Below are 23608 nucleotides of genomic sequence, written 5' to 3'. Positions count from 1 at the left end.
CACTGAGGTCTAACAGGACAAGCACAGAGATGAGTCCACTGTCTGAGGCCAAAAGAAGATGATTTGTAACTTTCACTAATGCTGTTTCTGTACTATGATGAATTCTAAAACCTGACTGAAACTCTTCAAATAGACCATTCCTCTGCAGATGATCAGTTAGCTGTTTTACAACTACCCTTTCAAGAATTTTTGAGAGAAAAGGAAGGTTGGAGATTGGCATATAATTAGCTAAGATAGCTGGGTCAAGTGATGGCTTTTTAAGTAATGGTTTAATTACTGCCACCTTAAAAGCCTGTGGTACATAGCCAACTAATAAAGATAGATTGATCATATTTAAGATCGAAGCATTAATTAATGGTAGGGCTTCCTTGAGCAGCCTGGTAGGAATGGGGTAGCCTATTAGCCTATAAGATGCTAATAGGCTAATATTAGCTGATGCTACATAACGTGGCTGATGTTACAGTTTTTGTCAATCACTTTGACACTACTGTCAGAACCTTGATGTCATTTTTCATAACTCTAGATACAAAACATGGCATTGTGTATTCATATCTTTAAAGAAAGCTTGCACTCACAGAAATACCATAGGGACATTTCTTTAGATCACCCACACACAACATACACATAGATTCACTGTTTAGTTGTTCATACAGCCATTAAATATTGTAGTACAAAATATGTAATACTTTTCATCCTGTGCTACCTACACATAATGTCAATGTAAAAGGATTAGCAGAGAGATTACCACAGACACAGTGGAATCATTGAACAAAGCTCAAATTTATTGATGAATACAAACTAAATGACAACACAGGTTGAATGAAAGCAACAATTACTGTAACAAAAAAAAAAAAAAATCCTGCCGTGCTCCTCACCTGGCTACTGTGGCTACTGTACAATAAGAAAAAAAGAGCTAAACAAAGGATCAACAATCACTCATCATCCCCATCAACCCTGTCTTGTGGATTGGTCCACAGGTTCTCATCCACATCCGCATAGATGATTTTGTTTATCAAACATCTTGGTAAATACCTTCATGCATGGCGAAACCAGGCCTGACACTGGTCTGATGTAATGTCACCACAGGCATTATCCATGTCCTGAAGAAGGTTCACTTGTTGATGCGGATGCCGATTATACACTTTCGAAACATTCCTCAATGGGGTTAAGGAAAGGAGAGTATGGGGGTACACAGTGAGGAACTGTGGATCGGCCTGAAACCCATGCCTGCACCAGATGAGCGTGGTGGAACCTAACGTTGCAGTGGAACCTGACTTTGTCCTACACAATGATATACGTAAATTACACCAACAGCACAATGACATAGATTAAAACAACAGCTCTACAGACTAGAGTTAGCTCAACAAGAAATGCAACAAGGAGCCCTGCATTGTATGTGCCAATCTGAGCTCTACGCCCTACCACACCATCTTCTGATATCGCCACTCACATACTAATGTTGGCCCCATGTCGTCCAGGTACTTGTATGGTTGCCCGATGGCCAATTAAATTTCACCCTCTCCTCCTTGTCTTGGCCAGGTTGAAGCCTGCCTCATCCACAAATTCAAATTTGTGATGATTTCCATCTGCATCCAGGGCCATCACCCTCTATGTACAAAAAGACATGTTGGAAAGAGAATTACTGCACAGTATTGATTACAGTATAATGATGGGGAATTTTTCACAAACAGGCATCATGAAACTGAACATACTCAATCCTCAGTTGCTTCAGTCTGTCTGCATTTCTTTCAAAAAGCACAAGGTACAACTGTTTGAGGGACACCTGGTGCCTTTTCAGAACACGTGCAGTGGTCGGCAAACTTCTGGCTTCCACATTCCTGAAGAGATCTTCATCATCCAGGATGTTCGGTCTGATTTCTCCAAGCCGAATGTCATTTCTGGCCTAGACCATGTTGATCACAGCCTGTTCCTGTTCCTCAGTGAGGAGTGTGTCTTGACTCCACTATTGGGTCTAGCCTCAATTCTGTAGTGAATATGACAGGTAGAATATGTCATCATACTGTAAAACACATTTGAAGACTTATTGGTTCTCATTGCGAAAAGTTCTACTGATTGAGGCCACAGTTGATCTTCTAAGGTTTGGTTGTATCATTCTCGCTGCCTCAATCATTGTCATGCCATGACTGATGACATGATCTACAACCATTGCTCTAATCTCATTGGAGACTCTTTGCCATTGCTGTCTTGGTCCTTGTCCTTGTCCTTGTCCTCGACCCCGTTCCCCCACACCTCTCAAATGGGGCCCATGGCCACCTCACAAAAGGGGTGCTTGTCCCCTGCCATTCCTTTGACCACGTCTTCCACCTCTTCCTTCTCCTACTTGACCTCTATGGTGCCCAACTGCCTGCTCCATGTTGTATCACTGCAGATGTTGTTGTGGATGCCACTTATTTACGAGGTCTACTAGAAAAGTATCCTACCTTTTTATTTTTTTCAAAAACTATATGGATTTGAATCACGTGCGATTACATCAGCCAACCTTGAACCCTCGTGCGCATGCGTGAGTTTTTTCACACCTCGGTTGCGTCATTCGCCTGTGGGCAGGCTTTGAGTGAGGAGTGGTCCACCCCTCTCGTCGGATTTCTTTTGTCTGGGAACTTCCTGAGAGACTGGCGCTTTGCTTGATCAAAATTTTTTCAGAACCTGTGAGGCACATCGAAGTGGACACCATTCGAGAAATTCAGCTGGTTTTCGGTGAAAATTTTAACGGCTGATGAGAGATTATGGAGTGTTACTGTCGCTTTAAGGACTTCCCCCGGAGCGGGACGTCGCGCAGCGCTCCGAGGTGCCGTCGTCAGCCTGTTTCGAGCTGAAAACCTCCAAATTAAGCCTCTGTTGACCCAGGACGTCGTGAGAGAACAGAGAACTTTCAGAAGAGGTCGGGATCAGCAGTTTATCCGGACATTCCACTGTTAAAGGAGATTTTGTAATGAAAGACGTGTGGACGGATTGGCGCGTCGGCAGGCAGCTAGCGCGGCGCGCCACCACAGGAAATACACCTCCGTGTTGATAACCATTTGTAAAAACCAGGCGGCTTTTGATGGCTTTCAGTTGAGTGAGTATCTGAGAAATTGTTTAACAGCTGGACATGTTCCAACTGGTCCTTAAGGCTTCCAATGGAGGTGCTTTTCCTGTGGCGGCGCGCCGCGCCAGCGGCCTGCATCTGCACGTCTTTCATTACAAAATGTCCTTTAACAGTGGAATGTCCGGATAAACTGCTGATCCCGACCTCTTCTGAAAGTTCTCTGTTCTCTCAAGATGTCCTGAGTCAACAGAGGCTTAAATTTGGAGGTTTTCAGCTCGAAACAGGCTGACGACGGTGCCTGGAAGCGCTGCGCGATGTCCCGCTCCGTGGGAAGTCCTTAAAGCGACAGTAACACTCCATAATCTCTCATCAGCCGTTAAAATTTTCACCGAAAACCAGCTGAATTTCTCGAATGGTGTCCACTTCGATGTGCCTCACAGGTTCTGAAAAAATTTTGATCAAGCAAAACGCCAGTCTCTCAGGAAGTTCCGAGACAAAAGAAATCCGAGGAGAGGGGTGGACCACTCCTCACTCAAAGCCTGCCCACAGGCGAATGACACAACCGACAGGCGTGAAAAAACTCACGCATGCGCACGAGGGTTCAAGGTTGGCTGATGTAATCGCACATGATTCAAATCCATATAATTTTTGAAAAAAATAAAAAGGTCAGATACTTTTCTAATAGACCTCGTATACCCACACCACAAGGTCAGATCAATCACCAGTAACGAATTGGTGTCACAGGTGGTGTCAGTCATTGTCGTCAACCTGAAACTTTCATAAACTGAACATGCTCATCCTCGGTTTCCATAAGACTGTGCTTTAAGAGTAATGCGACAGTTACTTGTCATTTTGAGCAGTTGTATCTAGAGGTGGGTGATATTGAGCCGATACCAAGTAAATACGGGTCCAGTATTGCCGATAAATACCGATACTGATACTTTTTCATATTTAAGCTTCATAGATCCAAAGGATCCAAAAGACCTAGGATAGAATTTCGCCAAACATTGTACGTGACAACAAAATACTTTATTATTACAATCATTACAACATTTTTGTTTAAAAAATATCACTCAACACAACTTAAAACAAAATCTCCTGAGGTAGAGGGCTGACAAACCACAATACAAGGGTGCGCTGCTCCGTGTTGTGTTACACAGCGCAGCGCTGCTCTTACAGACAGAGTAGACTTTGATGAATCTGCGTGCACAGCAGTCAGTGCGTGCGGGGAGAGAAAAAAAGCTTGAGTATTGATCTTTTTACATGAGGAGAGTTCAATATCAATACCAGCGTTGGTATCGATATTATCAATATTAGGATCGATCCGCCCACCTCGAGTTGTATCACCTGATAGTTAGATTACTGTAATGAAATAGACAGTCATCTCAAATGTAATGTGTGAATTGCATTTTGAAATGGTTATACTTTGATGTTGTGTCATTTTGAACAGGTGATTACAGTTCAGTGGACAAATGATCTTTGGTTTGTGTGAATTGTATCCAAGAAAAAAAAAAGTGGAAGAAAAAAAGTGTTGAGTTTTTTTTTTTTTTTTTTTGGTCGTGTACATACCAGCATGGTTGACACACATATTTGGGCCTCAGAGAATTATGGTATAGATTAGCTCAAATAGGAACATTGGCACGGTAGCACCTTTCTGGGCTTGATCAGTAAACTTGAATTTTTGTTGTTGAGTACGTCAGTTTATTTTGGCACGACTTCAAGTTGATTCGACGAATACAGTCCTCTACTGCCCCCTATCGTTTGTTATGGTTTATTTTAGTGAGCCAATCATGGTCGCGTTTGCTCCTACTGTCTCCAGACACGTGAAACGTTTCTTGCCTCTGATTGGCCAGTTCGCATTTTGTAAAGCACGACTCGGACGGTCTTTCCAGGGGAACAAGGAGGGAGGGGATATATTTTAATGGCCGTCAGTATCACTACAAATTGCGAAAAGTCTGGATTTGCCAATGAGTTTAGCCAAAACTACATGCGGATGGGCTTAGATCGCATTTTAGCACTGTCTCTGGGATATATGCGGGTTGGAGATGCGTTGCTAGTGCTGTTTATGCTCCACTGAACGGACTTTTACCAGCTTCAATTCTGCGCGAGTGTGGGAGCAGGCCTAGCCGGCTGGCTAAACACCTAGCCGGAGTTTAAGGTAATACCTTGTGTTGCTGGCAATTTTTAAACTTTTTTTTAACATTTTATGTCTGAGTTGAGCTGTATAGGATAAACAGTTTCCTTTTCATTGCAGATAAAAGCTCCATAGTGTTTCATTTAGTGAGGTATAGAATGTAAACAGGGAGCTGACGTTAGCATAGTGTAGCATCGTCGAAGCTAATTGCTAACTTTGTAACTTTACAGCACGGAGCAGGCCCGCGTGCACTTAACACGCCGAGCCACGTTACGTCTCTCTCGTCTGTCTGGAGTTAAGGAAATTATGTCCTGGTTTAACTAAAACGTTAGGAATCTATCTCTAAGATCATAAATTATTGTTCCTTTTTGTGAAATTTGGCAGCCATGCTATTAAAGTTAGAAGGCTAGCTGTGCTATCAGGGAGTAAGTTGGAGCTAATGTTTCTCTGAATGACAGCTGATTGTGATCGTTAAAAACTAACGTCACCCCACTTGGTGTGTGTGTGTGTGTGTGTGTGTGTGTGTGTGTGTGTGTGTGTGTGTGTGTGTGTGTGTGTGTGTGTGTGTTTTAACTCAAATCCAGTGGTAATATTTTGTTACTCAAGTATGTAATGTGATGTTTTAGTGGAAGATTTTTTCTCTGCGCTGGTAAATGTGTTGGGACCTGGTCAGCAACAGTGCAGGTGATTGGTTCTGTCCACCCCAACCAGTATGTGCAAACAGTAACTCAAAAACAAGGCATCCAGAAAATTGCAGGGCATTGCTGTCACCAGCTACTATTTTGCTTTAGCGAGGTATCAGCGTGTGACGTTATCAAATGTGTCATAGGAGAGCAGAGCAGGTGTCCTATGCAGAAAACCTCATTTCAGTATCTCATCAGGTTCTTGAGATGTGTATTTTAGACATTGACCTCTGATTTGACCTTAGACTTATATGACCTTGACATGTTGTAAGACAACATAGTCTGCTGAGTTTTCCACCAGGTTTCAGGGAAATTGCTCTTTTTTGCTGTGTGGACAGACAAACATGGCCATTACAGTAGTGTTTTTCTGCTTCACATTAAGACCAATACATGCTCCCATTTTAAATCTCAACCAAAATAATTGAGCATAATGACAGCAAACCTGTCTCTGGTGAACTTTGATACACCAGATGGATAGAAAGAGTAATACTGTTTAGTTAGGTTTTGTTTGTTATATCCCATACTATTGAATGGTTGGTGGATCATGTCAGAACAATGACCAAAATTTCTGAGCAGCTGAGGTGGAGCCTGCATGTACAGTTCATCTGGAAAGTATTGACAGTGCTTCACTTTTTCCACATTTTATGTTATAGTCTTATTATTATTATTATTATTATTATTATTATTATTATTTTTGTTTGTTGCAAAAAGTAAAAAACAAAACAAAGAAATTGCATGTACATAAGTATTCACACCCTTTGCTCAATACAGTAGCAGTTCTTGAGTATGATGCCACAAGCTTGGCACACCCATCTTTGGGCAGTTTTGCTCATTCCTCTTTGCAGCACCTCTCAAGCTCAGTCAGGTTGGATGGGGAGCATCAGTGCACAGCCATTTTCAGATCTCTCTGGAGATGTTCAATTGAATTCAGGCCTGAGCTTTGGCTGGGCCACTTGAGGACATACACAGAGTTGTCATGAAGCCACTCCTTTGATATCTTGGCTGTGTTTTTACAGTAATTGTCCTGCTGAAAGATGACCCATCACCCCAGTTTGAGGTCAAGAGCACGCTCGAGCAGGCTTTCATCTAGGATGACTCTGTACATTGCTGCATTCATCTTTCCCTCAGTCCTGACTAGTCTCCCATTTCCTGCTGCTGATAAACATCCCCATGATGCTGCCACCACCATGCTTCACTGTAGTGATGGTGCCTGGTTCTTCCAAACATGATGCCTGGCATTCACTCCAAAGAGTTCAGTCTTTGTCTCATCAGACCAGAGAATTTTGTTTCTCATGGTTTGAGAGTCCTTCAGGTGCCTTTTGGCTAACTCCAGATGGGCTGCCATGTGCTTTTTACTGAGCAGTGGCTTCCATCTGGCCACTCTACCATACAGGCCTAATTGGTGGATGGCTGCAGACATGGTTGTTCTCCTCTCTCCACAGAGAAGTGCTGGAACTCTTGACAGAGTGACCATTGGGTTCTTGGTCACCTCCCTGACTAAGGCTCTTCTCCTCCTTTCTGTCATTTTAGACATGTGGCCAGCTCCAGAAAGAGTCCTGGTGGATCAGAACGTCTTCCATTTACAGTTGATGAAAGCCACTATGCTCACTGGGACCGTCAAAGCAACAGAAATGTTTCTGTACCCTTCCCCAGATTTGTGCCTTGAGACCATCCTGTTTTGGAGGTCTACAGACAATTTCTTTGACTTCTTGCTTGGTTTGTGCTCTTACATGCACTGTCAACTGTATGACATTATATGTAGACAGGTGTGTGACTTTCACATCATGTCCAGTCAACGGAATTTACCCCAGGTGGACTCCAATTAAGCTGCAGAAACATCTCAAGGATGATTGGTGGAAACAGGATGCACCTGAGCTCAATTTTGAACTTCATGGCAAAGGCTGTGAATACTTATGTATGTGATTTATTATTTTTTTCTTCATTTTTAGTAAATATGCGAAAATCTCATAAAAACAATTTTTTCACACTGTCATGGGTTTTTGTGTGTAGAATTTTGAGGAAGAAAAAAGAATATCATCCATTTTGGAATAATGCTGTAACATAACGAAATGTGGAAAAAGTGAAGTGCTGTGAATACTTTACAGATGCACCGTAGATTGCTTGCCTTTTGAACTTACGGCGCTCCTGTGCTCATTGTCCGTCACCCAGCCAACAAACTATCAATCCAAGGTGAGAAATATGATGCCCATTATGTAGGCCAACAGCAAGATAAAATACAAGGGAACACACCAGGAAGTTAAAACCAGAATTAATTCATGAATGGTATGCATGGCTGTGGATGGTGGCAAAACCGTCTGTCATTACTGCAGATTAGTGATGACATACTTAGAAAAACTGCTGCAGAATGTTTCCCAACTTTTGCATCATCCATCGTTGCAGAGTATGTAACAAAAGGAAGACGTCACATGTTGTGTCCTAAATGGGGCCTCATCAACTGTTTCAATGCGATGTGTTTTAACATCCCATTTGATTTGCCACATATGGTGTTGATACATATCAGAAGTGAATGAACGAGGTTTGCACTTCATATTTAAAGGCTACAGTCAGTGCAGGGTCTGTATGTCCAGAACCACATTTTCTCTATCACTTTTATACTATTTTTTTGTTTTTATTTCTGTTCACAGTGAATATGTAACAGAAGCAACGGAGATGGCATCCAGATTCGGTAAAACCTACAATCGCAAGGGAGGGGAAGCTAATTCAAAATTCGAAGAAGTCTTTTCCAATAAGAAGTCCACACTGACCACCAAATGGGGGGAGACCACCTACAAGGCTCAGCTGGGGACCAAAAGGCCACTGTTGAAATCAGATGCTCCTGAACTCTCCAAGAGGCCCAGACTAGAGGACAGTGATAGTGAAGAAGACCCGTTTGGGTTTGACAGCGATGAAGAGTCCAAGACTGTTACCTCTCACAATGTGCCACAGTCTAAAGGTGATGAAAGGGATGGAACAAAGACAAGCTGTGTTCCGTACAGTGTGACGACTCCATGTGGGCCTGTAAGCTCAACAACCACATTCACAAGTAAGTTCTTAAAAAAGATCCAGGTCATTCGGGGAATAAAGATTATGTCAAGTATGTACTGTTAGAACAGTAGCAGATGGAGTAGGTAGCTCTGTTGCACCAACCTATTGACCAGGATCCAATTCCAGGTGTGTGCTTCAGGCTACCTGTTTGTGTCCTTACAACACACATCATTTGTATTGTCCTTGCCCTTGCAGCTATAATGGTACCAGTTTGGTTGGAGAAGTAGCCTGTGATGGACTGGTACTGGGAGAATTATAGTGTGTAATGTGCTTCACACTGTGATGTTCGGGGATAAGCATCAGCCTGATGCGACTGAAATTGCTTCTTAGTTTTTTAAGAATTACTTTATGAAAAATAATTATTGTGCAGCTTTATAACGATGGAAGCTGGAAATCTGCAAAATAGGTAAGTTGAGGGCTGCCCAAATTCAGCTAAAAGTTGGGTTGCACGGCGCAGTAGTGGTTAGCACTATTGCCAAACAGCAAGAAGGTCGTGGGATCGCATCGCGCCCTTTCTGTGTGGAGTTTGCATGTTCTCCCCGTGTTTGCGTGGGTTTCTTCCAGGCTCTGCGTTTTTTTTCTGCAATCCAAAACATGCACATTTGGTTCTGCTCCTTTCTCTGCCCCTGAACAAGGCAGCGTCTCTACATGTGGAGTTGGTCCCCGGTGCCAGACTTTGGCTGCCCACTGTTCCAAGTGGTTGGATTGTGTCTAATTGTAATTAGGATGGGTTAGGACAAATTTCATTGTATGTATATATGTATGTACAGTCACAATAAAGGCTCTATTCTGTTCTAAATGATGTGATGTAGTCATCACGTAGACAGAAAACTGTATTGTAGATTTAAAAAAAAGGCGAAAAGAATGATTTGGAATTTATTAGTTTTGATGATCACTTTTGTGAAGGGAATTTTTTTTTTTTGCCACTAACACTGTTTTAATATCTACATAATGACAACATGACATCATTTAGCAACTTTTAGCTAAATTTGAACAGCCCTCACCTTATCTGTACGTAGGAAGTTATGAGTCCTATGATTTTGAAAATAGACCACACTTATTCTTCATTGGTTAAAATAATGTGTGCCATCATGACTGTTATGGATTATGGACTTTACTGAACTGCTGGAAACAAATGCTGAGGTAAGTAGCTGCCTTCTTTTCACCAATGGTTTTAGAACTTCTCTTTGCATTAACTGAGGTAAATATCCACGTGTACAGAAGCAGCTAAACACTACGTGCTTGCTACACTTCTAATATTTTATGCTATTCAGTGGCCAGGAGAAGCATTTTGCTGCTGTGTTTTTTGTGATTGCACCGAATACCTCCTTCATTTTAAGTGAGTGAAATGTTTAACTCAAAACAAGAAAAAAAAAAAAAGAAGCTCTAATCACCCTTTAAGTTAAATTTGTTGGTGACTGGTAGTGGTACTGTCCTCCCAGCAAGAAGGTCCCAGGTGCCCCCCATGCCCCATTCTCCACGTACATTTGACCCTTCACCAGGAAGGGCACCTGGCATAGAACTTGACAAATCAACATGCAGAGCCATGCAGGATCAGGAAGTCTGAAGGCATTGTTCTCTTTCAGACTTTATTTCCTCATATGACATCAGTAAATTCACTTTGTGTAGCCTCTACTATTTTGATATTTATCTTTACATGTTAATTCTTTAGGTTGTTGTAACAGCTGTTTGATGTGACTTGCAATTGTTTTCTCATTTATAGGCCAGCAACCATCTGCGGACTGTACAGTTACAAATCCTCAACCTTGGCAAAGAAGCACACCAGATAGCAATCCAACACCTGCGTGTGTGGTCTCGTTTTCAAAAACAGTGTCATATGATGAGCAGAACTCCTTAGGAACCCAGAGAGCAACATCTTCTCTGAATACAGATAGCTCTGTTCTCTGTCAACAGTCCACTGATGAACCAGGTGGTGGTAGAGATTTTCAGACGTCATCGTGTGATGGAGTTCCATCTCAAGAAATGAAAATGGCTGAGCTGCAGTCAACAACAGCGCCTCATGCAGAACCAGTGGACAACATTCCCCCTTCCCCTTTCACATTAAGGGCATCAAACTGCAAGACATATTATCGTCCTAACCGGCCCAATAAAATATCCACTGAACCTACTGAAAGTGATGAGGTCTGCAACAAGCCCCTTGATATGGTTCATACTCAAGATAAACCCAACAGTGTCCCTTCAGCTGGTGCAGGTAGTGCTGCTGCCGTTGTTGCTGCTGCCAAGGTTAATACAACAGCGAAGCCTGCAGGCAGAGGTGGTGGGAGGGTACGAGACTACACCGTTTTGCATCCTTCCTGTCTCTCCGTGTGCAATGTTACCATCCAGGACTCTATAGAGCGTAGTAGCATAGAAGAGCTGGTTGTCCCAGCAGCCCCTGCAGACCTTGGAGAAGCAGGGCAGATGAAGAAAAAGTCTGACGTTCTGCCATCCAGACCTGCCCGGTAAGAATCTTTGCTATTCATGTAATGTTTCGCAGCATGTATTGAGGAAAATATTACCAAAAGATTCAATTTAAAATGATATCTTTAGAGGAAGGTATCTTAACAAAGTCTGTATTTGGTTTTTATGAACTTTCATCAGTTCTCTCTTCTTACGATACATGCAGGATTACATATTATTGAATGGTCTGCTTTAGGGCTGCAGCTCGATTATTTTAGTAATCGACTATTCTATTGATTATTCTGGCAATTAATCGGATAAAAAGTAGTTTTGCGTTTTTAAACAACTTCAGTAGTACAGGGCTGTGGAAGTAAATTGGTGCCATCAGAGTTTGAATTTGAATTTTTAAGGTTGAATTTTTTTTAGTATCAAAATCAGAGTTTGTAGTTGAATTTCTAAGGTTGAATTTGTCAATCAAAATATTCAGCCTCAAAAACTTCAACCTAAAAAAATTCAACCTCAAAAAATACAAAAGTAGGGAGAAGCAATCGATCCCTGTCTCAGTCATCCAACATTTATGGAAGTAAATCTGTGACATTGGATGATTGAGACAGGGATTGATTGCTTCTCCCTACTTTTGTATTTTTTGAGGTTGAATTTTTTTTTTTTTTTTTTTTTTTGGTTGAAATTTTTGAGGCTGAATACTTTGATGCTAAACAAATTTAGCCTTTAGAAATTCAACTTCAAGCTCCGATTTTGATGATAAAAACATTCAACCTTAAAAATTCATATTCAAACTCTGATGGCACAGATTTGCTTCCAAACAGGGCTCTGCCTAAAGCAATGGCACAATGTCGCTGCGCCAAAGTGTTTACATTTTGCTGAAATGGCGATGGGATGTGGCTTTCTGTTTTGTTTTGTCTCCCCCCCCCCCCAACTTGTAAAATGTAATTTTTGATTTTTAATCCCTCTTTCTCTGTGATTCAGCAGATGTATTTCAGCTGGAGGTTGAACATGCAAGCCTCAGTCAGTTTTTTTTTTTTTTTTTTTACCTATTATTTTATTTAAGTTACTGTGTTTGTGAAGCGTTGTGTGTTGCCCAAAAAAGTGAAACTTAAAAAGTGAAACACTCAATGCGAGTCTGAGCAAAACACAAAAGAAAGAGTGGACTTTTGCTGAGAGGATCTTTCAGAAACTGTTTGTCAGTGTGGCCGGGGACGGAGCTGTGACTCACCTGGTATGAGGGGAGAGAGACCGGGCAGAGAGAGACAGCAGCTGGCCGCCGGGTCAGTAGTCACTCCCATCATAGAGTGGACCGTGTGTTGTGTTGTGTTGTTTTTTTTTTTTTTTTAATACACAAACGCTTTGCTTTAAATGCGCAGTCAGTCCATTTCAAACAATCAGCGTGGACTCTTTCTCTTAAAAGGCTTTATTTTACTTTGTTGTGTTGGAAAGCGGTAGCTTTTGGTGCTAAATGGATTATCATTTTTTTTTTTTCTGGGGATGTTACAGTGCCACACACAGGCCTGGCATATGTAGTACAACATTAAACGGAGCTTCGAGGCGCAGTATTTGCCTCGAACATTTTTTGTAATCAAATTATTTGATTTCCTCAACTAATCGTTTCAAGTCTGCTTTGAGCGCTTGTGGACGTTAGATAAATTTTTTTTTTTTTTTTTTGTGTGTGTGTGTGTGTGTGTGTGTGTGTGTGTGCTGAACCCTGAAATTGAAATTTGGTCTTATGAGAACAGCGCATTAAGCAGACCAGGTTGTTCAGTGGAATAAGCACTTGGGCTGCCTGGTCACACTACCTGTCTGTGTCCTTGGTCAAGACAGATTGTCTCAGTGCACTCGGCTGAAAATGGGTACCCCACCTTTGCTACGAAGTAGCTTGCGTTGGTCAGGTGTCCTGTCCTATGGGAGTCACAGACTCTCATCTGCTTTACGCTCTGGAATCTGAGGATAAGCACCGGCACCAATGGACCTCAGGGCAGATATAGGACTTCTTGTTTGACCTCTCACACGCACCTTAAAATATTTAAATGGAATGTGATTTGCACTTTGGATCTTTTTTTTTTTTATCTTGAGCCAGTTTCTCAAAATGTCAAATGTTCACTTTTACTTGTCGTCTTTTTTAATGGTAGCTTAATTGTAGCTTTTACTTGAGTGGCAGCATGGTGGTCAGTGCACTTGCTTCCAAAGCAGAAGGTTCCTGGTTCAACACCACCTCTGCCCATGCTCCATGTAACGTGGAGTTACTTGTATCTGTGTAAAACCTGTGCCAAATCAACTCTGATCCATTTCATATCTACTGTGGTGACCCAGAGTGAAAAGAGTAAAGCTAAAAGAACTTATCAATTGTACTTTTACTTGAGTACAGGTCTTCAAAACTCCATCCACCACTGATCAGTGCTATTATAGTGTGCATAAACTGACTGCACTTTTGATGCTGTTAATTATTTTTAAAGAATTTGACCTTCTAACATCCACAATGGCAGACAGATTTCCTGAGTAATAAAAATGATTCAAAGTCCTAAATCTTGCTGATTTCTCATGAAGATGTTGGTAATTGATATGTTATGCTGGTTGATTTAAATCTGAAATTTATAGTTTGTCCACATTTTTACACATTTTATCAAGTACAGTGGGAAAAGTAAGTATTTGACCTCCTGTCAGTTTTGCAGGTTTTCCCACCTTCAAAGAATGGAGAAGTCTGTAATTTTTATGGTAGGTACTCTTCAACTGTGAGAGACAGAATCTAAAAGAAAATCAATTTGTATGATTTTTAAATAATTAATTTGCATTTTGTTGCATAAAATAAGTATTTGGTCCCCTAGAAAAACAGCTTAACAATTGGTACAGAAACATTTGTCTGCCATTACAGAGGACAAATGTTTCCTGTAGTTCTTGACCAAGTTTTTACACATTGCAACAGGGATTTTGGTCCACTCCTCCATACAGATCTTCTCCAAATATTTCAGGTTTGGAGTTTCAGCTCCCTCCAAAGATTTTCTATTAAGTTCAGGTCTGGAGACTGGCCAGGCCACTCCAGGACCTTGAAATGCTTCTTACAGAGCCCCCCTTAGTTGCCCTGGTTGTGTGTTTGGTGTCATTGTCATGCTGGAAGACCCAGCCATGACCCATCTTCAATGCTCTTACTAAGTGAAGGTTGTTTGCCAAAATCTCGCAATACATGACCCCATCCATCCTCCCTTCAGTATGGTGCAGTCGTCCTGTCCCCTTTGCAGAAGAGCACCCCCACAGTATGATGTTTCCACCCCCATGCTTCACGGTTAGGATGGTTTTCTTGGGGTTGTTCTCATCCTCTAAACATGGTAAGTGGAGTTGATTCCAAAAAGCTCTATTCTGGTCTCATCTGACCACACAACCTTCTCCCATGCCTCCTCTGGATCATCCAAATGGTCACTGGTGAACTTCAAATGGGCTTGGACCTGTGCTGGCTTGAGTGGGGGACCTTGCTGCCCTGCAGGATTTTAAACCATGACAGCATCATGTGTTACTCATGTCATCTTTGTGACTGTGGTCCCAGCTCTCTTCAGGTCATTGACCATGTCCTCCTGTGTAGTTCTGAGCTTTCTCAGAATCATCCTTACCCCACAAAGTGAGATCTTGCATCGAATCCCAGACTGAGGGAGATTGACAGTCATCTCGTGTTTCTTCTACTTTCTAATAAATAATCACAACAGATGTCTTCTACCAAGCTGCTTACCTGTTGTCCTGTAGTCCATCCCAGCCTTGTGTGGGTCTACAGTTTTGTCCCTGGTGTCCTTTGACAGCTCTTTGGTCTTGGCTATGGTGGACAGGTTGGAGTGTGATTGACTGAGTGTGTGAACAGGTGTCTTTTATACAGGTAACAAGTTCAAACAGGTGCATTTAATACAGGTAAAGAGTGCAGAATAAGAGGGCTTCTTAAAGAAAAATTAACAGGTCTGTGAGGGCCAGAATTCTTGCTGGTTGGTAGGAGATCAAATACTTATTTTATCCAACAAAATGCAAATTAATTATTTAAAAATCATACAATGTGATTTTCTGGATTTTTTTTTTATTTATTTATTTTTTTTATTCTGTCTCTCAGTTGAAGTGTACCTATGATAAAAATTACAGACCTCTCCATTCTTTGTAGGTGGGAAAACCTGCAAAACTGACAGGGGGTCAAATACTTATTTTTCCCCACTGTAGATCATTTTGTAAACTGCAAAGAGCCATTTGTTTCACATTACTTAAAAAAAAAAAAAATCAGTGGAGCTTAATCATCTTTTTAAGCTGAATATTAAAAAAAAAAATTTATGGAACCATTAATCTATGCATACAAACAAATTCTGAAAGCCAGGAGCTACCACGGGTGCTTGGCCAGTAATTTGAGATGCTTTGTCTTGGTTGTGTTAATGCACAACCAAGGTTAATTGTTGCTCACCTCAACAATTAACCTGTGATTCACTTTGACTTATGAAATGATTTGAAGTTTTCATGTGACTCCTGTTTTTGTATTTTATGTGGCTTCAAAGAGTTTTTCAGCCCCCTGCCCCATTTTACAATACCTTCCACTTAATAAGTAAATGATTGGTCAAAAAGAACCTGCCAAATAACACACAAAGCAAAAATAAAAATACAAGTATTTCATCATGTCTCGCCAGGTATAGACCCACCAAATCCAAGAAAGAGACCAAGTTAGAATTTTTTGGCTTTGAGGACAAAGAGGAACATGATGGCGAGGACTGTTCAGAGGGCAGCAGGGCAGGTAGCAGTAGCTACAAGATCAAATACTTTGGTTTTGATGACCTGAGCGAGAGTGACAGCGATGACGAGAGCTCCCAGGCTAAAGAGAAGAAGGCGAAGAAGGCGGCTGCAGCCTTGGCTGCTTTGAGCTCCAGTGTGGACAGTCCTCATACCAGTGACTCTCAGGACAGCCAGGCCAGCAGTAATACAGGTACATTGTTCTCAAAGTTGTAGAAATATAATAAACTTTTTTGGCATCAACCTGAGTTCTGTTAGGGATGTGATGATAACAAACATCCACCGGTACAGCCCTACTTTCTGGTAATACTGCTGTGAAATTATGAAATGTCATTTTAAGTTTTCTTCAGTGTTTTCCTTATCTATTAAGGTGGAAATCTATCTATATTTGCATTTTAACTATGTCAAACATTTGCACTGCACGTATGAATATGTAAATTTAATATAGACCCCAACCTTTGCTACCTTATGCTGAGAGGTAGAATTTTAAAGAAAGATTTTTGGACTATACACTTAATGGTGTTTGTTTCTTGCCTATCACAATCTTTTAGGTTTTTTGGGGGGGTGGGGGTATTTTTATTCATTTATTTTTTTTTTTTTACTGTTATTTAATTTATTCATTTATGTTGCATTACAGATGCTTTTGACTTTTCCGATGACTCCAGTCCTGGAGGCAATGAGGTGCAAAGGGGACGCTCAGGGAAACCAAGTGACAAATCCAGGGACATTCTTGGGGGGACCAAAAAGATCTTCAGTGGGCCCAAAAAGGTCTGTGACTCAAGTCTGACTTAATGCATGTCTGATTCCAATCTGATCTCACTGATTTGACTGTCAACATCTATTTCAAGTGACCAGATACGGTCTGTATGGCTGTCTTTGTTTTCTGTGTTATTCACAACTTTTTTATAATAATGACATAGCACCAGCAGGAGCGAGTTTGCAGTTGCCTATTTGGAAGGGGATCAAAACTGGAGCATCAACTTAGGCTGGGCATACACTGTACAATATTTTCAATCGTTGTACTTGGCTCCAGCTCAAACTTTGCGACAAAACCGCAGGGGTTAAAAGTTCAGAGCGCACGATTCATGTTCTCACACTGTACGGCCCGATTCTCTGATGCGATCTGACTGCTCACGTTGTACGTTCAAAAACCACACATCGGAAGCTTTTTTTTCTTTAAAAAAAAAAAAGTTATTTCATGCCTATCAGCGCGCACAGTGAGTGAAATCAGGTGGGGGAGACTGAACGTATATGCGCGCGCGCACACACAGCAGACAGCAACATGATTCATGAGGACGGTAAAAAAGAAAACAAACATAACAGGTGTTGCTACTTACACTGTTTTGTAAATAAACTATATTTCATACGGAGTCATACAGCTCTGCAAGGTGTAGCAACTTATTCCCTCATCTGTCATAAATCCTGCTGCGTGTGCGCGCATATACGTTCAGTCTCCCCCACCAGATTCCACTCACTGTGCGCGCTGATAGGCGTGAACTTTAATATGATATTAGATTATTGCGAGGGAACGCAATTTAAAAAAAACAAGACTTTACATGAGATCCCTGCTTGCTCTCTCCGGTGTTTGCTCATGGACAGTGCGCGAGGTAATCAGCGCGTAGAGACGAGCCACGACGGCCGACCAAAATATCAAACTGGTTTGATTTTCATCTGACCATATGATTCCCGATCGGGAGGTGGTCGTGAGATGTTAAACGCAGCTCATTACTACTCCATGTAGAGTGCACAATGCAGGATGCACGATTAAGCTGAAACTCGGCGCGATCCAAAAAATTCTCACACGAGTGAAAAATCGGCTGAAAAAGGGCCAAAACTCGCACAGTGTAAGCCCGCCTTTAATCTGTTGCTCTACTTTCGCATACCCGAGTGGTACTGGACCCACTCACACCATGTGTCTGAAGCATGATTGAACTAGAATGTGTTTGAAGCATGACTAACCTAGAATGTGTGTCTTATTAAACCTGAAACACACTGCAAACGTGAAGTCAGACATATGCGACATGGTTCCAGCAGCTGCTCAATCTTTCCACGTTATTTTGTCTTTGATAAATTAATTACTTTAATTCCACATGCTACCTTCTGTGATAGTTTAAGAATGTGTGTGGTAAAACTCGCATATCCTCCTGACTACCAGGATATATATATACACAAGCCATAAAATAAAAAGGTCGATAGTTTTGTCACAGACCTCGTGTGTGTGTGTGTGTGTATATATACCACACACGAGGTCTGTTAGAAAAGTAACGGACCTTTTTATTTTTTGGAAAAACTATATGTATCTGAATCGTGTGATTGCATCAGCCAAGCTTGAACCTTTTTCACGCCTGTCGGTTGCGTCATTCGCCTGTGAGCACGCCTTGTGGGAGGAGTGGTCCAGCCCCCTCGTCAGATTTTCATTGTCAGGAAATTGGCTGATCGACTGCCGTTTTGCTTCCTCAAAATTTTTTTCAGAAAGTGTGAGAGACAGCTAAGTGGAAACCATTTGGAAACTTCAGATGGCTTTCGGTGAAGATCTTATGGGGATCACACAGATTAAGGACAATTACAACTGGATTAAAGACGGTCCACAGGGGCGGATGGTGCGCCGCGCACCGAGCGGCAATCGACAGGCTCAAACGACCAGATCATTTCCAAAGTGAACGCTTTGTTGATCCGGGACGTCGTCTGACTACCAGAGAAATGGCAAGACAGTTGAACATAGCACTTTTTCGGCACATTCCCCTGTTACAGGAGTTTTTGTAATGGAAAGAGGAGCGGAGAAATTCGCCACAGAGCCGCTCATGGCATGGGACGAAAGCACCTCCGTGTTGGTCTCACAGGACAAGCCCTAACATGCCCAGCTCTTGCACCATTCGGAAAATTCAGACGGCTTTCGGTGGCTTTTCAGTCGTGTGACTATCCGAGAAATTGAGGACGAGCTGGACATGCCAGAACATGTCCTGTGAGGCTTCATCATGCCGTTGCTTTTTTTTCTGTGCTCTGCACCTCCGTCCCGACGCGTGAATCCCTCCGCACGTCTTTTCATGCTGAAAACGTGCTGATGTCAAACTCTTCTGCCATTTCTGTGGTAGTCAGACAAACAATCAACAAAGCCTTTACTTTGGAAATGAACGGCACATTCCACTGTTACAGGAGTTTTTTGTCAGCCAATTTCCTGACAATGAAAATCCGACAAGGGGGCTGGACCACTCCTCCCACAAGGTGTACTCACAGGCGAATGACCCAACCGACAGGCGTGAAAAAACTCACACATGCGCACGAAGGTTCAAGCTTGGCTGATGCAATCACACATGATTCAAATCCATATAGTTTTTGCAAAAAATAAAAAGGTCTGTTACTTTTCTAACAGACCGTGTGTGTGTGTATGTCCTGGTTGTCAGGAGGATATAATGGATTTGGGTGGGCCAGTGTTATAATCGAAATCCGTTATATGTATGTAACAGATTAGTTGCAGCCAGGAGACACCGAACGATCTACGGGGAATCCCCAGCACCAATTAGGTTGATGTATTTCCTTGATTAAATGCCTGACCTTCAATCGGTACCTTCGTCATTTAAGGTGTAGGCGACACCAAAAATTTGCACAAATAATCACTAAAAATGATGAAATGTTCAGATTTTAAAAAATCCCAAACAATAAGTCAGTAAGTGCGCAGGTGAAGAATAAACAGCTGTCTGAAGCTTGCACTCTATTTCAGCCGTGGTCATATTGTTGTTACATCATAATGAGAACGAGTCCTGCTGATTCAAGCCCTACAAGTCTGTAAATAAATTTTTATAATAAGTTCTCATCTCAAAAACTTGTGTATGATCAAAAAGTGGTAACATTTTATTGGCCCACCCTGTATTTAGTGTTACCTGTCCGTTTCAGTGAGATCATCTTCAGACTGACGAAAATGTATCCACATTTGGAAACCGGCATCTAAATAAATTTAATTCCTTGTCCTGGCTGAAGAAAAGTTAATCTGTGACACCGGCAGTTGGTGTCCTGCTGTTGGTTCGAGTTTCTGCGGTATCAATCTGATGACAGGTGTAATCCTTTGATTTTTGGTGTTTGTGGGTGCTGGGTTGAGTCTCTGCTGCTTTCCGCCTCAAGTTGAAAGATGGCAGCACCTCATTCATCAGTGGAATTCTGTCAGCATGTGATGAAATTATTCCATGATCCACACACAAAAATAATAATGTGAAAATACTCAGTTTTGTCTCCATGTGAAATGGAGAAGCCGCACGACACCATGCATGCACATTCATCAATATGTGTTCACCTGCCAATCAAAAGGGTTCTGCATGCCAGAATGAACTGTTCTGACACGTATAATACTGTGCAGCACCGACCCCAACCACTCTGTGGAAATGAGGAAGTAGCTTGTAAAAATCCAGAAATTAATGGGACTATTGAGGTAATGGTTCTCATGCTGATGTCAATTCCTCCTCCAATGTCGTGACTTGCCCGGAAATTCATGGTTTTTAGTGGCGCAGTTCAAAATCCGAATATTGATCTCTTCAGTAACTGTGCACCAGAAAAGCATTCATTTCAAACTGTTTCATTTTAGTCTTAAATACTAAAAAAAAAAAAAAAAAAAAAAATCGTGTGGAACTGTTGGAAACCATTCGGAAGATTCAGACGGCTTTCGTGGCTTTTCAGTCGAGTGAGTATCTGAGAAATTGTGTAACAGCTGGGCATGTCACAACTTGTCCTGTGAGACTTCCAACACGGACGTGCTTTTTGTTGTGCGCCATTGCGGCTCCGTCCCGAAGCACAAATTCCTCTGCACGTTTTTCATTACAAAATCTCCTGTAACAGTGGAATGTACCGCAAAAGTGCTGATGTCCATCTCTTCCAAAGTTTCTCTGGTAGTCAGACTACGTCCCAGATCAACACAGCGTTCACTTTGGAAATGATCTGGTCGTTTCAGCCTGTCGATGGCTGCTCGGAGCGCGGCGCGCCCTCCGCCGCTGTGGGCCGTCTTTAATCCGGTTGTAATGCTCCTTAATTTGTCTGACGCCCAGAGTATCCTCACCAAAAGCCGTCTGATTCTTCCGAATGGTTTCCACCTGGCTGTCTCTCACAGTTTCTGGAAAAATTTGATTCAGCGCTGCTCCAATCGCTCAGCCATTTCCCTGACAATGAAAATCCGACGAGGGGGGTGGACCAGTGCTCACTCAAAGCCTGCCTACAGGCGAATGACGCAACCGACAGGCGTGAAAAAACTCACGCATGCGCACGAAGGTTCAAGCTTGGCTGATGCAAGCACACATGATTCAAATCCATATAGTTTTTTAAAAAAATAAAAATGTCGGATAGCTTTCTAACAGACCTCGTATGTGCCGGACATTATGAACAAGGTCCAACCCCTATCAAGGAGAGTGGTTCCGGAGGCGAGGCCCACCAGATCTAACTGGAAGTGCTCCAGCTCCTTCCCCCACAGCAAGGTGACATTCCACACCCAAAGAGCTAGCCTCTGCCGCCCGAGTTTGGTCCACTGAGGCCCTCGACTTTCACTACCACCCATGGGACAGTGCACACGACCCCAGCGGTTCTCCCTGCGGGTGGTGAGCCCACAGGGTGGAAATGGAAAGCACACGTTGCCTTTTTGGGCTGTGCTTGACCGGATTCCGTGGCAACCAGGCACTCACTGATGGGCTCTCCGTCCAGGCCTGGCTCCATACTGTGGCTCTGGGCTTCCTCCGGGCTGGGTCACTTTTTCCTCTGCCTTGTTTTTTCAGTGGGTCATTGTGTACACTATATACGAGGTATCTTATAAAACTAACTGGCAGTTTTATAAAAAAAAAAAAAAAAACACTATATGGATTTGAATGACATGCGAATACACCAATCATGCTTGAACCCTCGTGCGCATGCATGAGTTTTTTCACGCGTCGGTGACATCATTTCCCTGTGGGCAGGCTTTGAGTGAGCACTGGTCCAGCCCTCTCGGCTGAAATCCTTTCTCTGAGACGCTGCTCGAGACGGCGCGCGTTGCTTTATCAAACTTTTTTCAGGACCTGTGAGGGATATCCGAGTGGACACTATTCGAGAAATTTAGCTGGTTTTCGGTGAAAAGTTCCATTCCACTGTTAAAGGTCATTTTGTAATGAAAGAACGTGCGCGCAAATTCGCTGAGTCGTTTCCGTGACGACGACGCAAATCTGTCTGGAAAGGAAGGAAAAAAACTTCCGTGTTGAAAACCATTTGTAATATTCAGGCGGCTTTTGATGGCTTTCAACAAGTGAGTAACTGAGAAATTGTTTAACAGTTGGGCATGTTCCAACTTGCCCGTTAAGTCCAACGGAGGTGTTTTTCCTGTCGCGAACCCCCGCGGTCGGGTGCGGCCCGACATGCGACTCTGCCCGCATGTTCTTTCATTACAAAATGACCTTTAACAGTGGAATGTCCGCATAAACTTCTCATGCCGACTTCTTCTGAAAGTTCTCTGTTCTCTGACGACTTATTGGGTGAACAGAGCCTGAAATGTGGAAGTTTTCAACTTGAAACAGCGAGATTACGCCGCCTCAGAGTGCAGATCGCCGGCAGGCACCGTGGGCCGTCCTTAAAGCGACACTACCAGACCAAAATCTCTCATCAGCCGTTAAAATTTTCAACAAAAACCAGCTGAATTTATTGAATGGTGTCCACTCAGTTGTGCCTTACAGTTTTGAAAAAAATTTTATCAAACAAAGCAGCAGTCTCTGAGCCATTCCTAAACGATGAAAAAATCGACGAGAGGGTGGGCCACTCCTCACTCAAAGACTGCCCACAGGCGAATGACGTAACCGACAGGCGTGAAAAAACTCTTGCATGCCCACGAGGGCTCAAGCATGTCTGATGTAAACACACATGATTCAAATCCATATGGTTTTTGAAAAAATAATAAGGTCGGATACTTTTCTAATAAACCTCGTATATTTGACTGTTCAAATGTGCGCTATGGGATCAAGTTCAGATCTGATATGCATGTAAATTGGACTTTTACTGGCAGTTGAATAAAGCCTTTGTTTGTTCTCCCCCACCCGTGTTTCTGCTCTTGAATGAAAGACAGCTTATTGTTTTGTTGTACAACAAGTATGAGTACTCGGTTTTTAATTTCTGGAACTCGGACTGAGAATGACAAAGTGTTTTCTTAACAGAAGTGTTTGTTTTGCTTGAAGGAAGAAAGTCCATTGTCCAAATTTGGCTTCACGATTATTCTTAAGTTTAAAATCTGATGTGACCCTTCTTAACTTTGTGGAAGTAGCATTTCAAAATTACACTATTTCTGTATCTACACATGTGACTAATGTAGTGTAATGAGTAAGAAAAAACAATTGGAGAGAGCTTTATTTATTTATATATATTTTACTCATGTAAGATAACATACCAGTATGTGCATTTTAGCAGTGATGCGTAGTATTGTAGTTGATGATGTCTCTAAATGCTGTTACTCTACAATGACAGTCTGATGAATGTTTTGACTGCATTTGGTGGAGCACATATGTTGGTTTCCGCTGAGAAGAGTATATGAAATGTATGTGTACCTCTTTTATT

The 23608-nt window shown here is 42.2% G+C and overlaps 1 protein-coding gene across 1 annotated transcript in view; it reads left to right on the top strand.

The window, feature by feature from the left end:
• Nucleotides 1-4926: 4926 nt before the first annotated feature.
• Nucleotides 4927-23608, top strand: part of wapla (WAPL cohesin release factor a) — a 43957-nt gene continuing 25275 nt past the window's right edge. Inside the window, exons 1-5 of the mRNA XM_034184512.1 lie at nt 4927-5203; nt 8507-8906; nt 10632-11370; nt 15964-16256; nt 16701-16831. Of these exons, the coding sequence (XP_034040403.1) occupies nt 8534-8906; nt 10632-11370; nt 15964-16256; nt 16701-16831 (1536 nt within the window). The 5' untranslated portion in view covers nt 4927-5203; nt 8507-8533. The remainder of the gene's footprint in view (nt 5204-8506; nt 8907-10631; nt 11371-15963; nt 16257-16700; nt 16832-23608) is intronic.

The sequence above is a fragment of the Thalassophryne amazonica genome, chromosome 13 (assembly GCF_902500255.1).
Source record: "Thalassophryne amazonica chromosome 13, fThaAma1.1, whole genome shotgun sequence".
NCBI classification, from domain to species: Eukaryota; Metazoa; Chordata; class Actinopteri; order Batrachoidiformes; family Batrachoididae; genus Thalassophryne; species Thalassophryne amazonica.
This window is presented reverse-complemented; position numbering and strand designations above follow the sequence as displayed.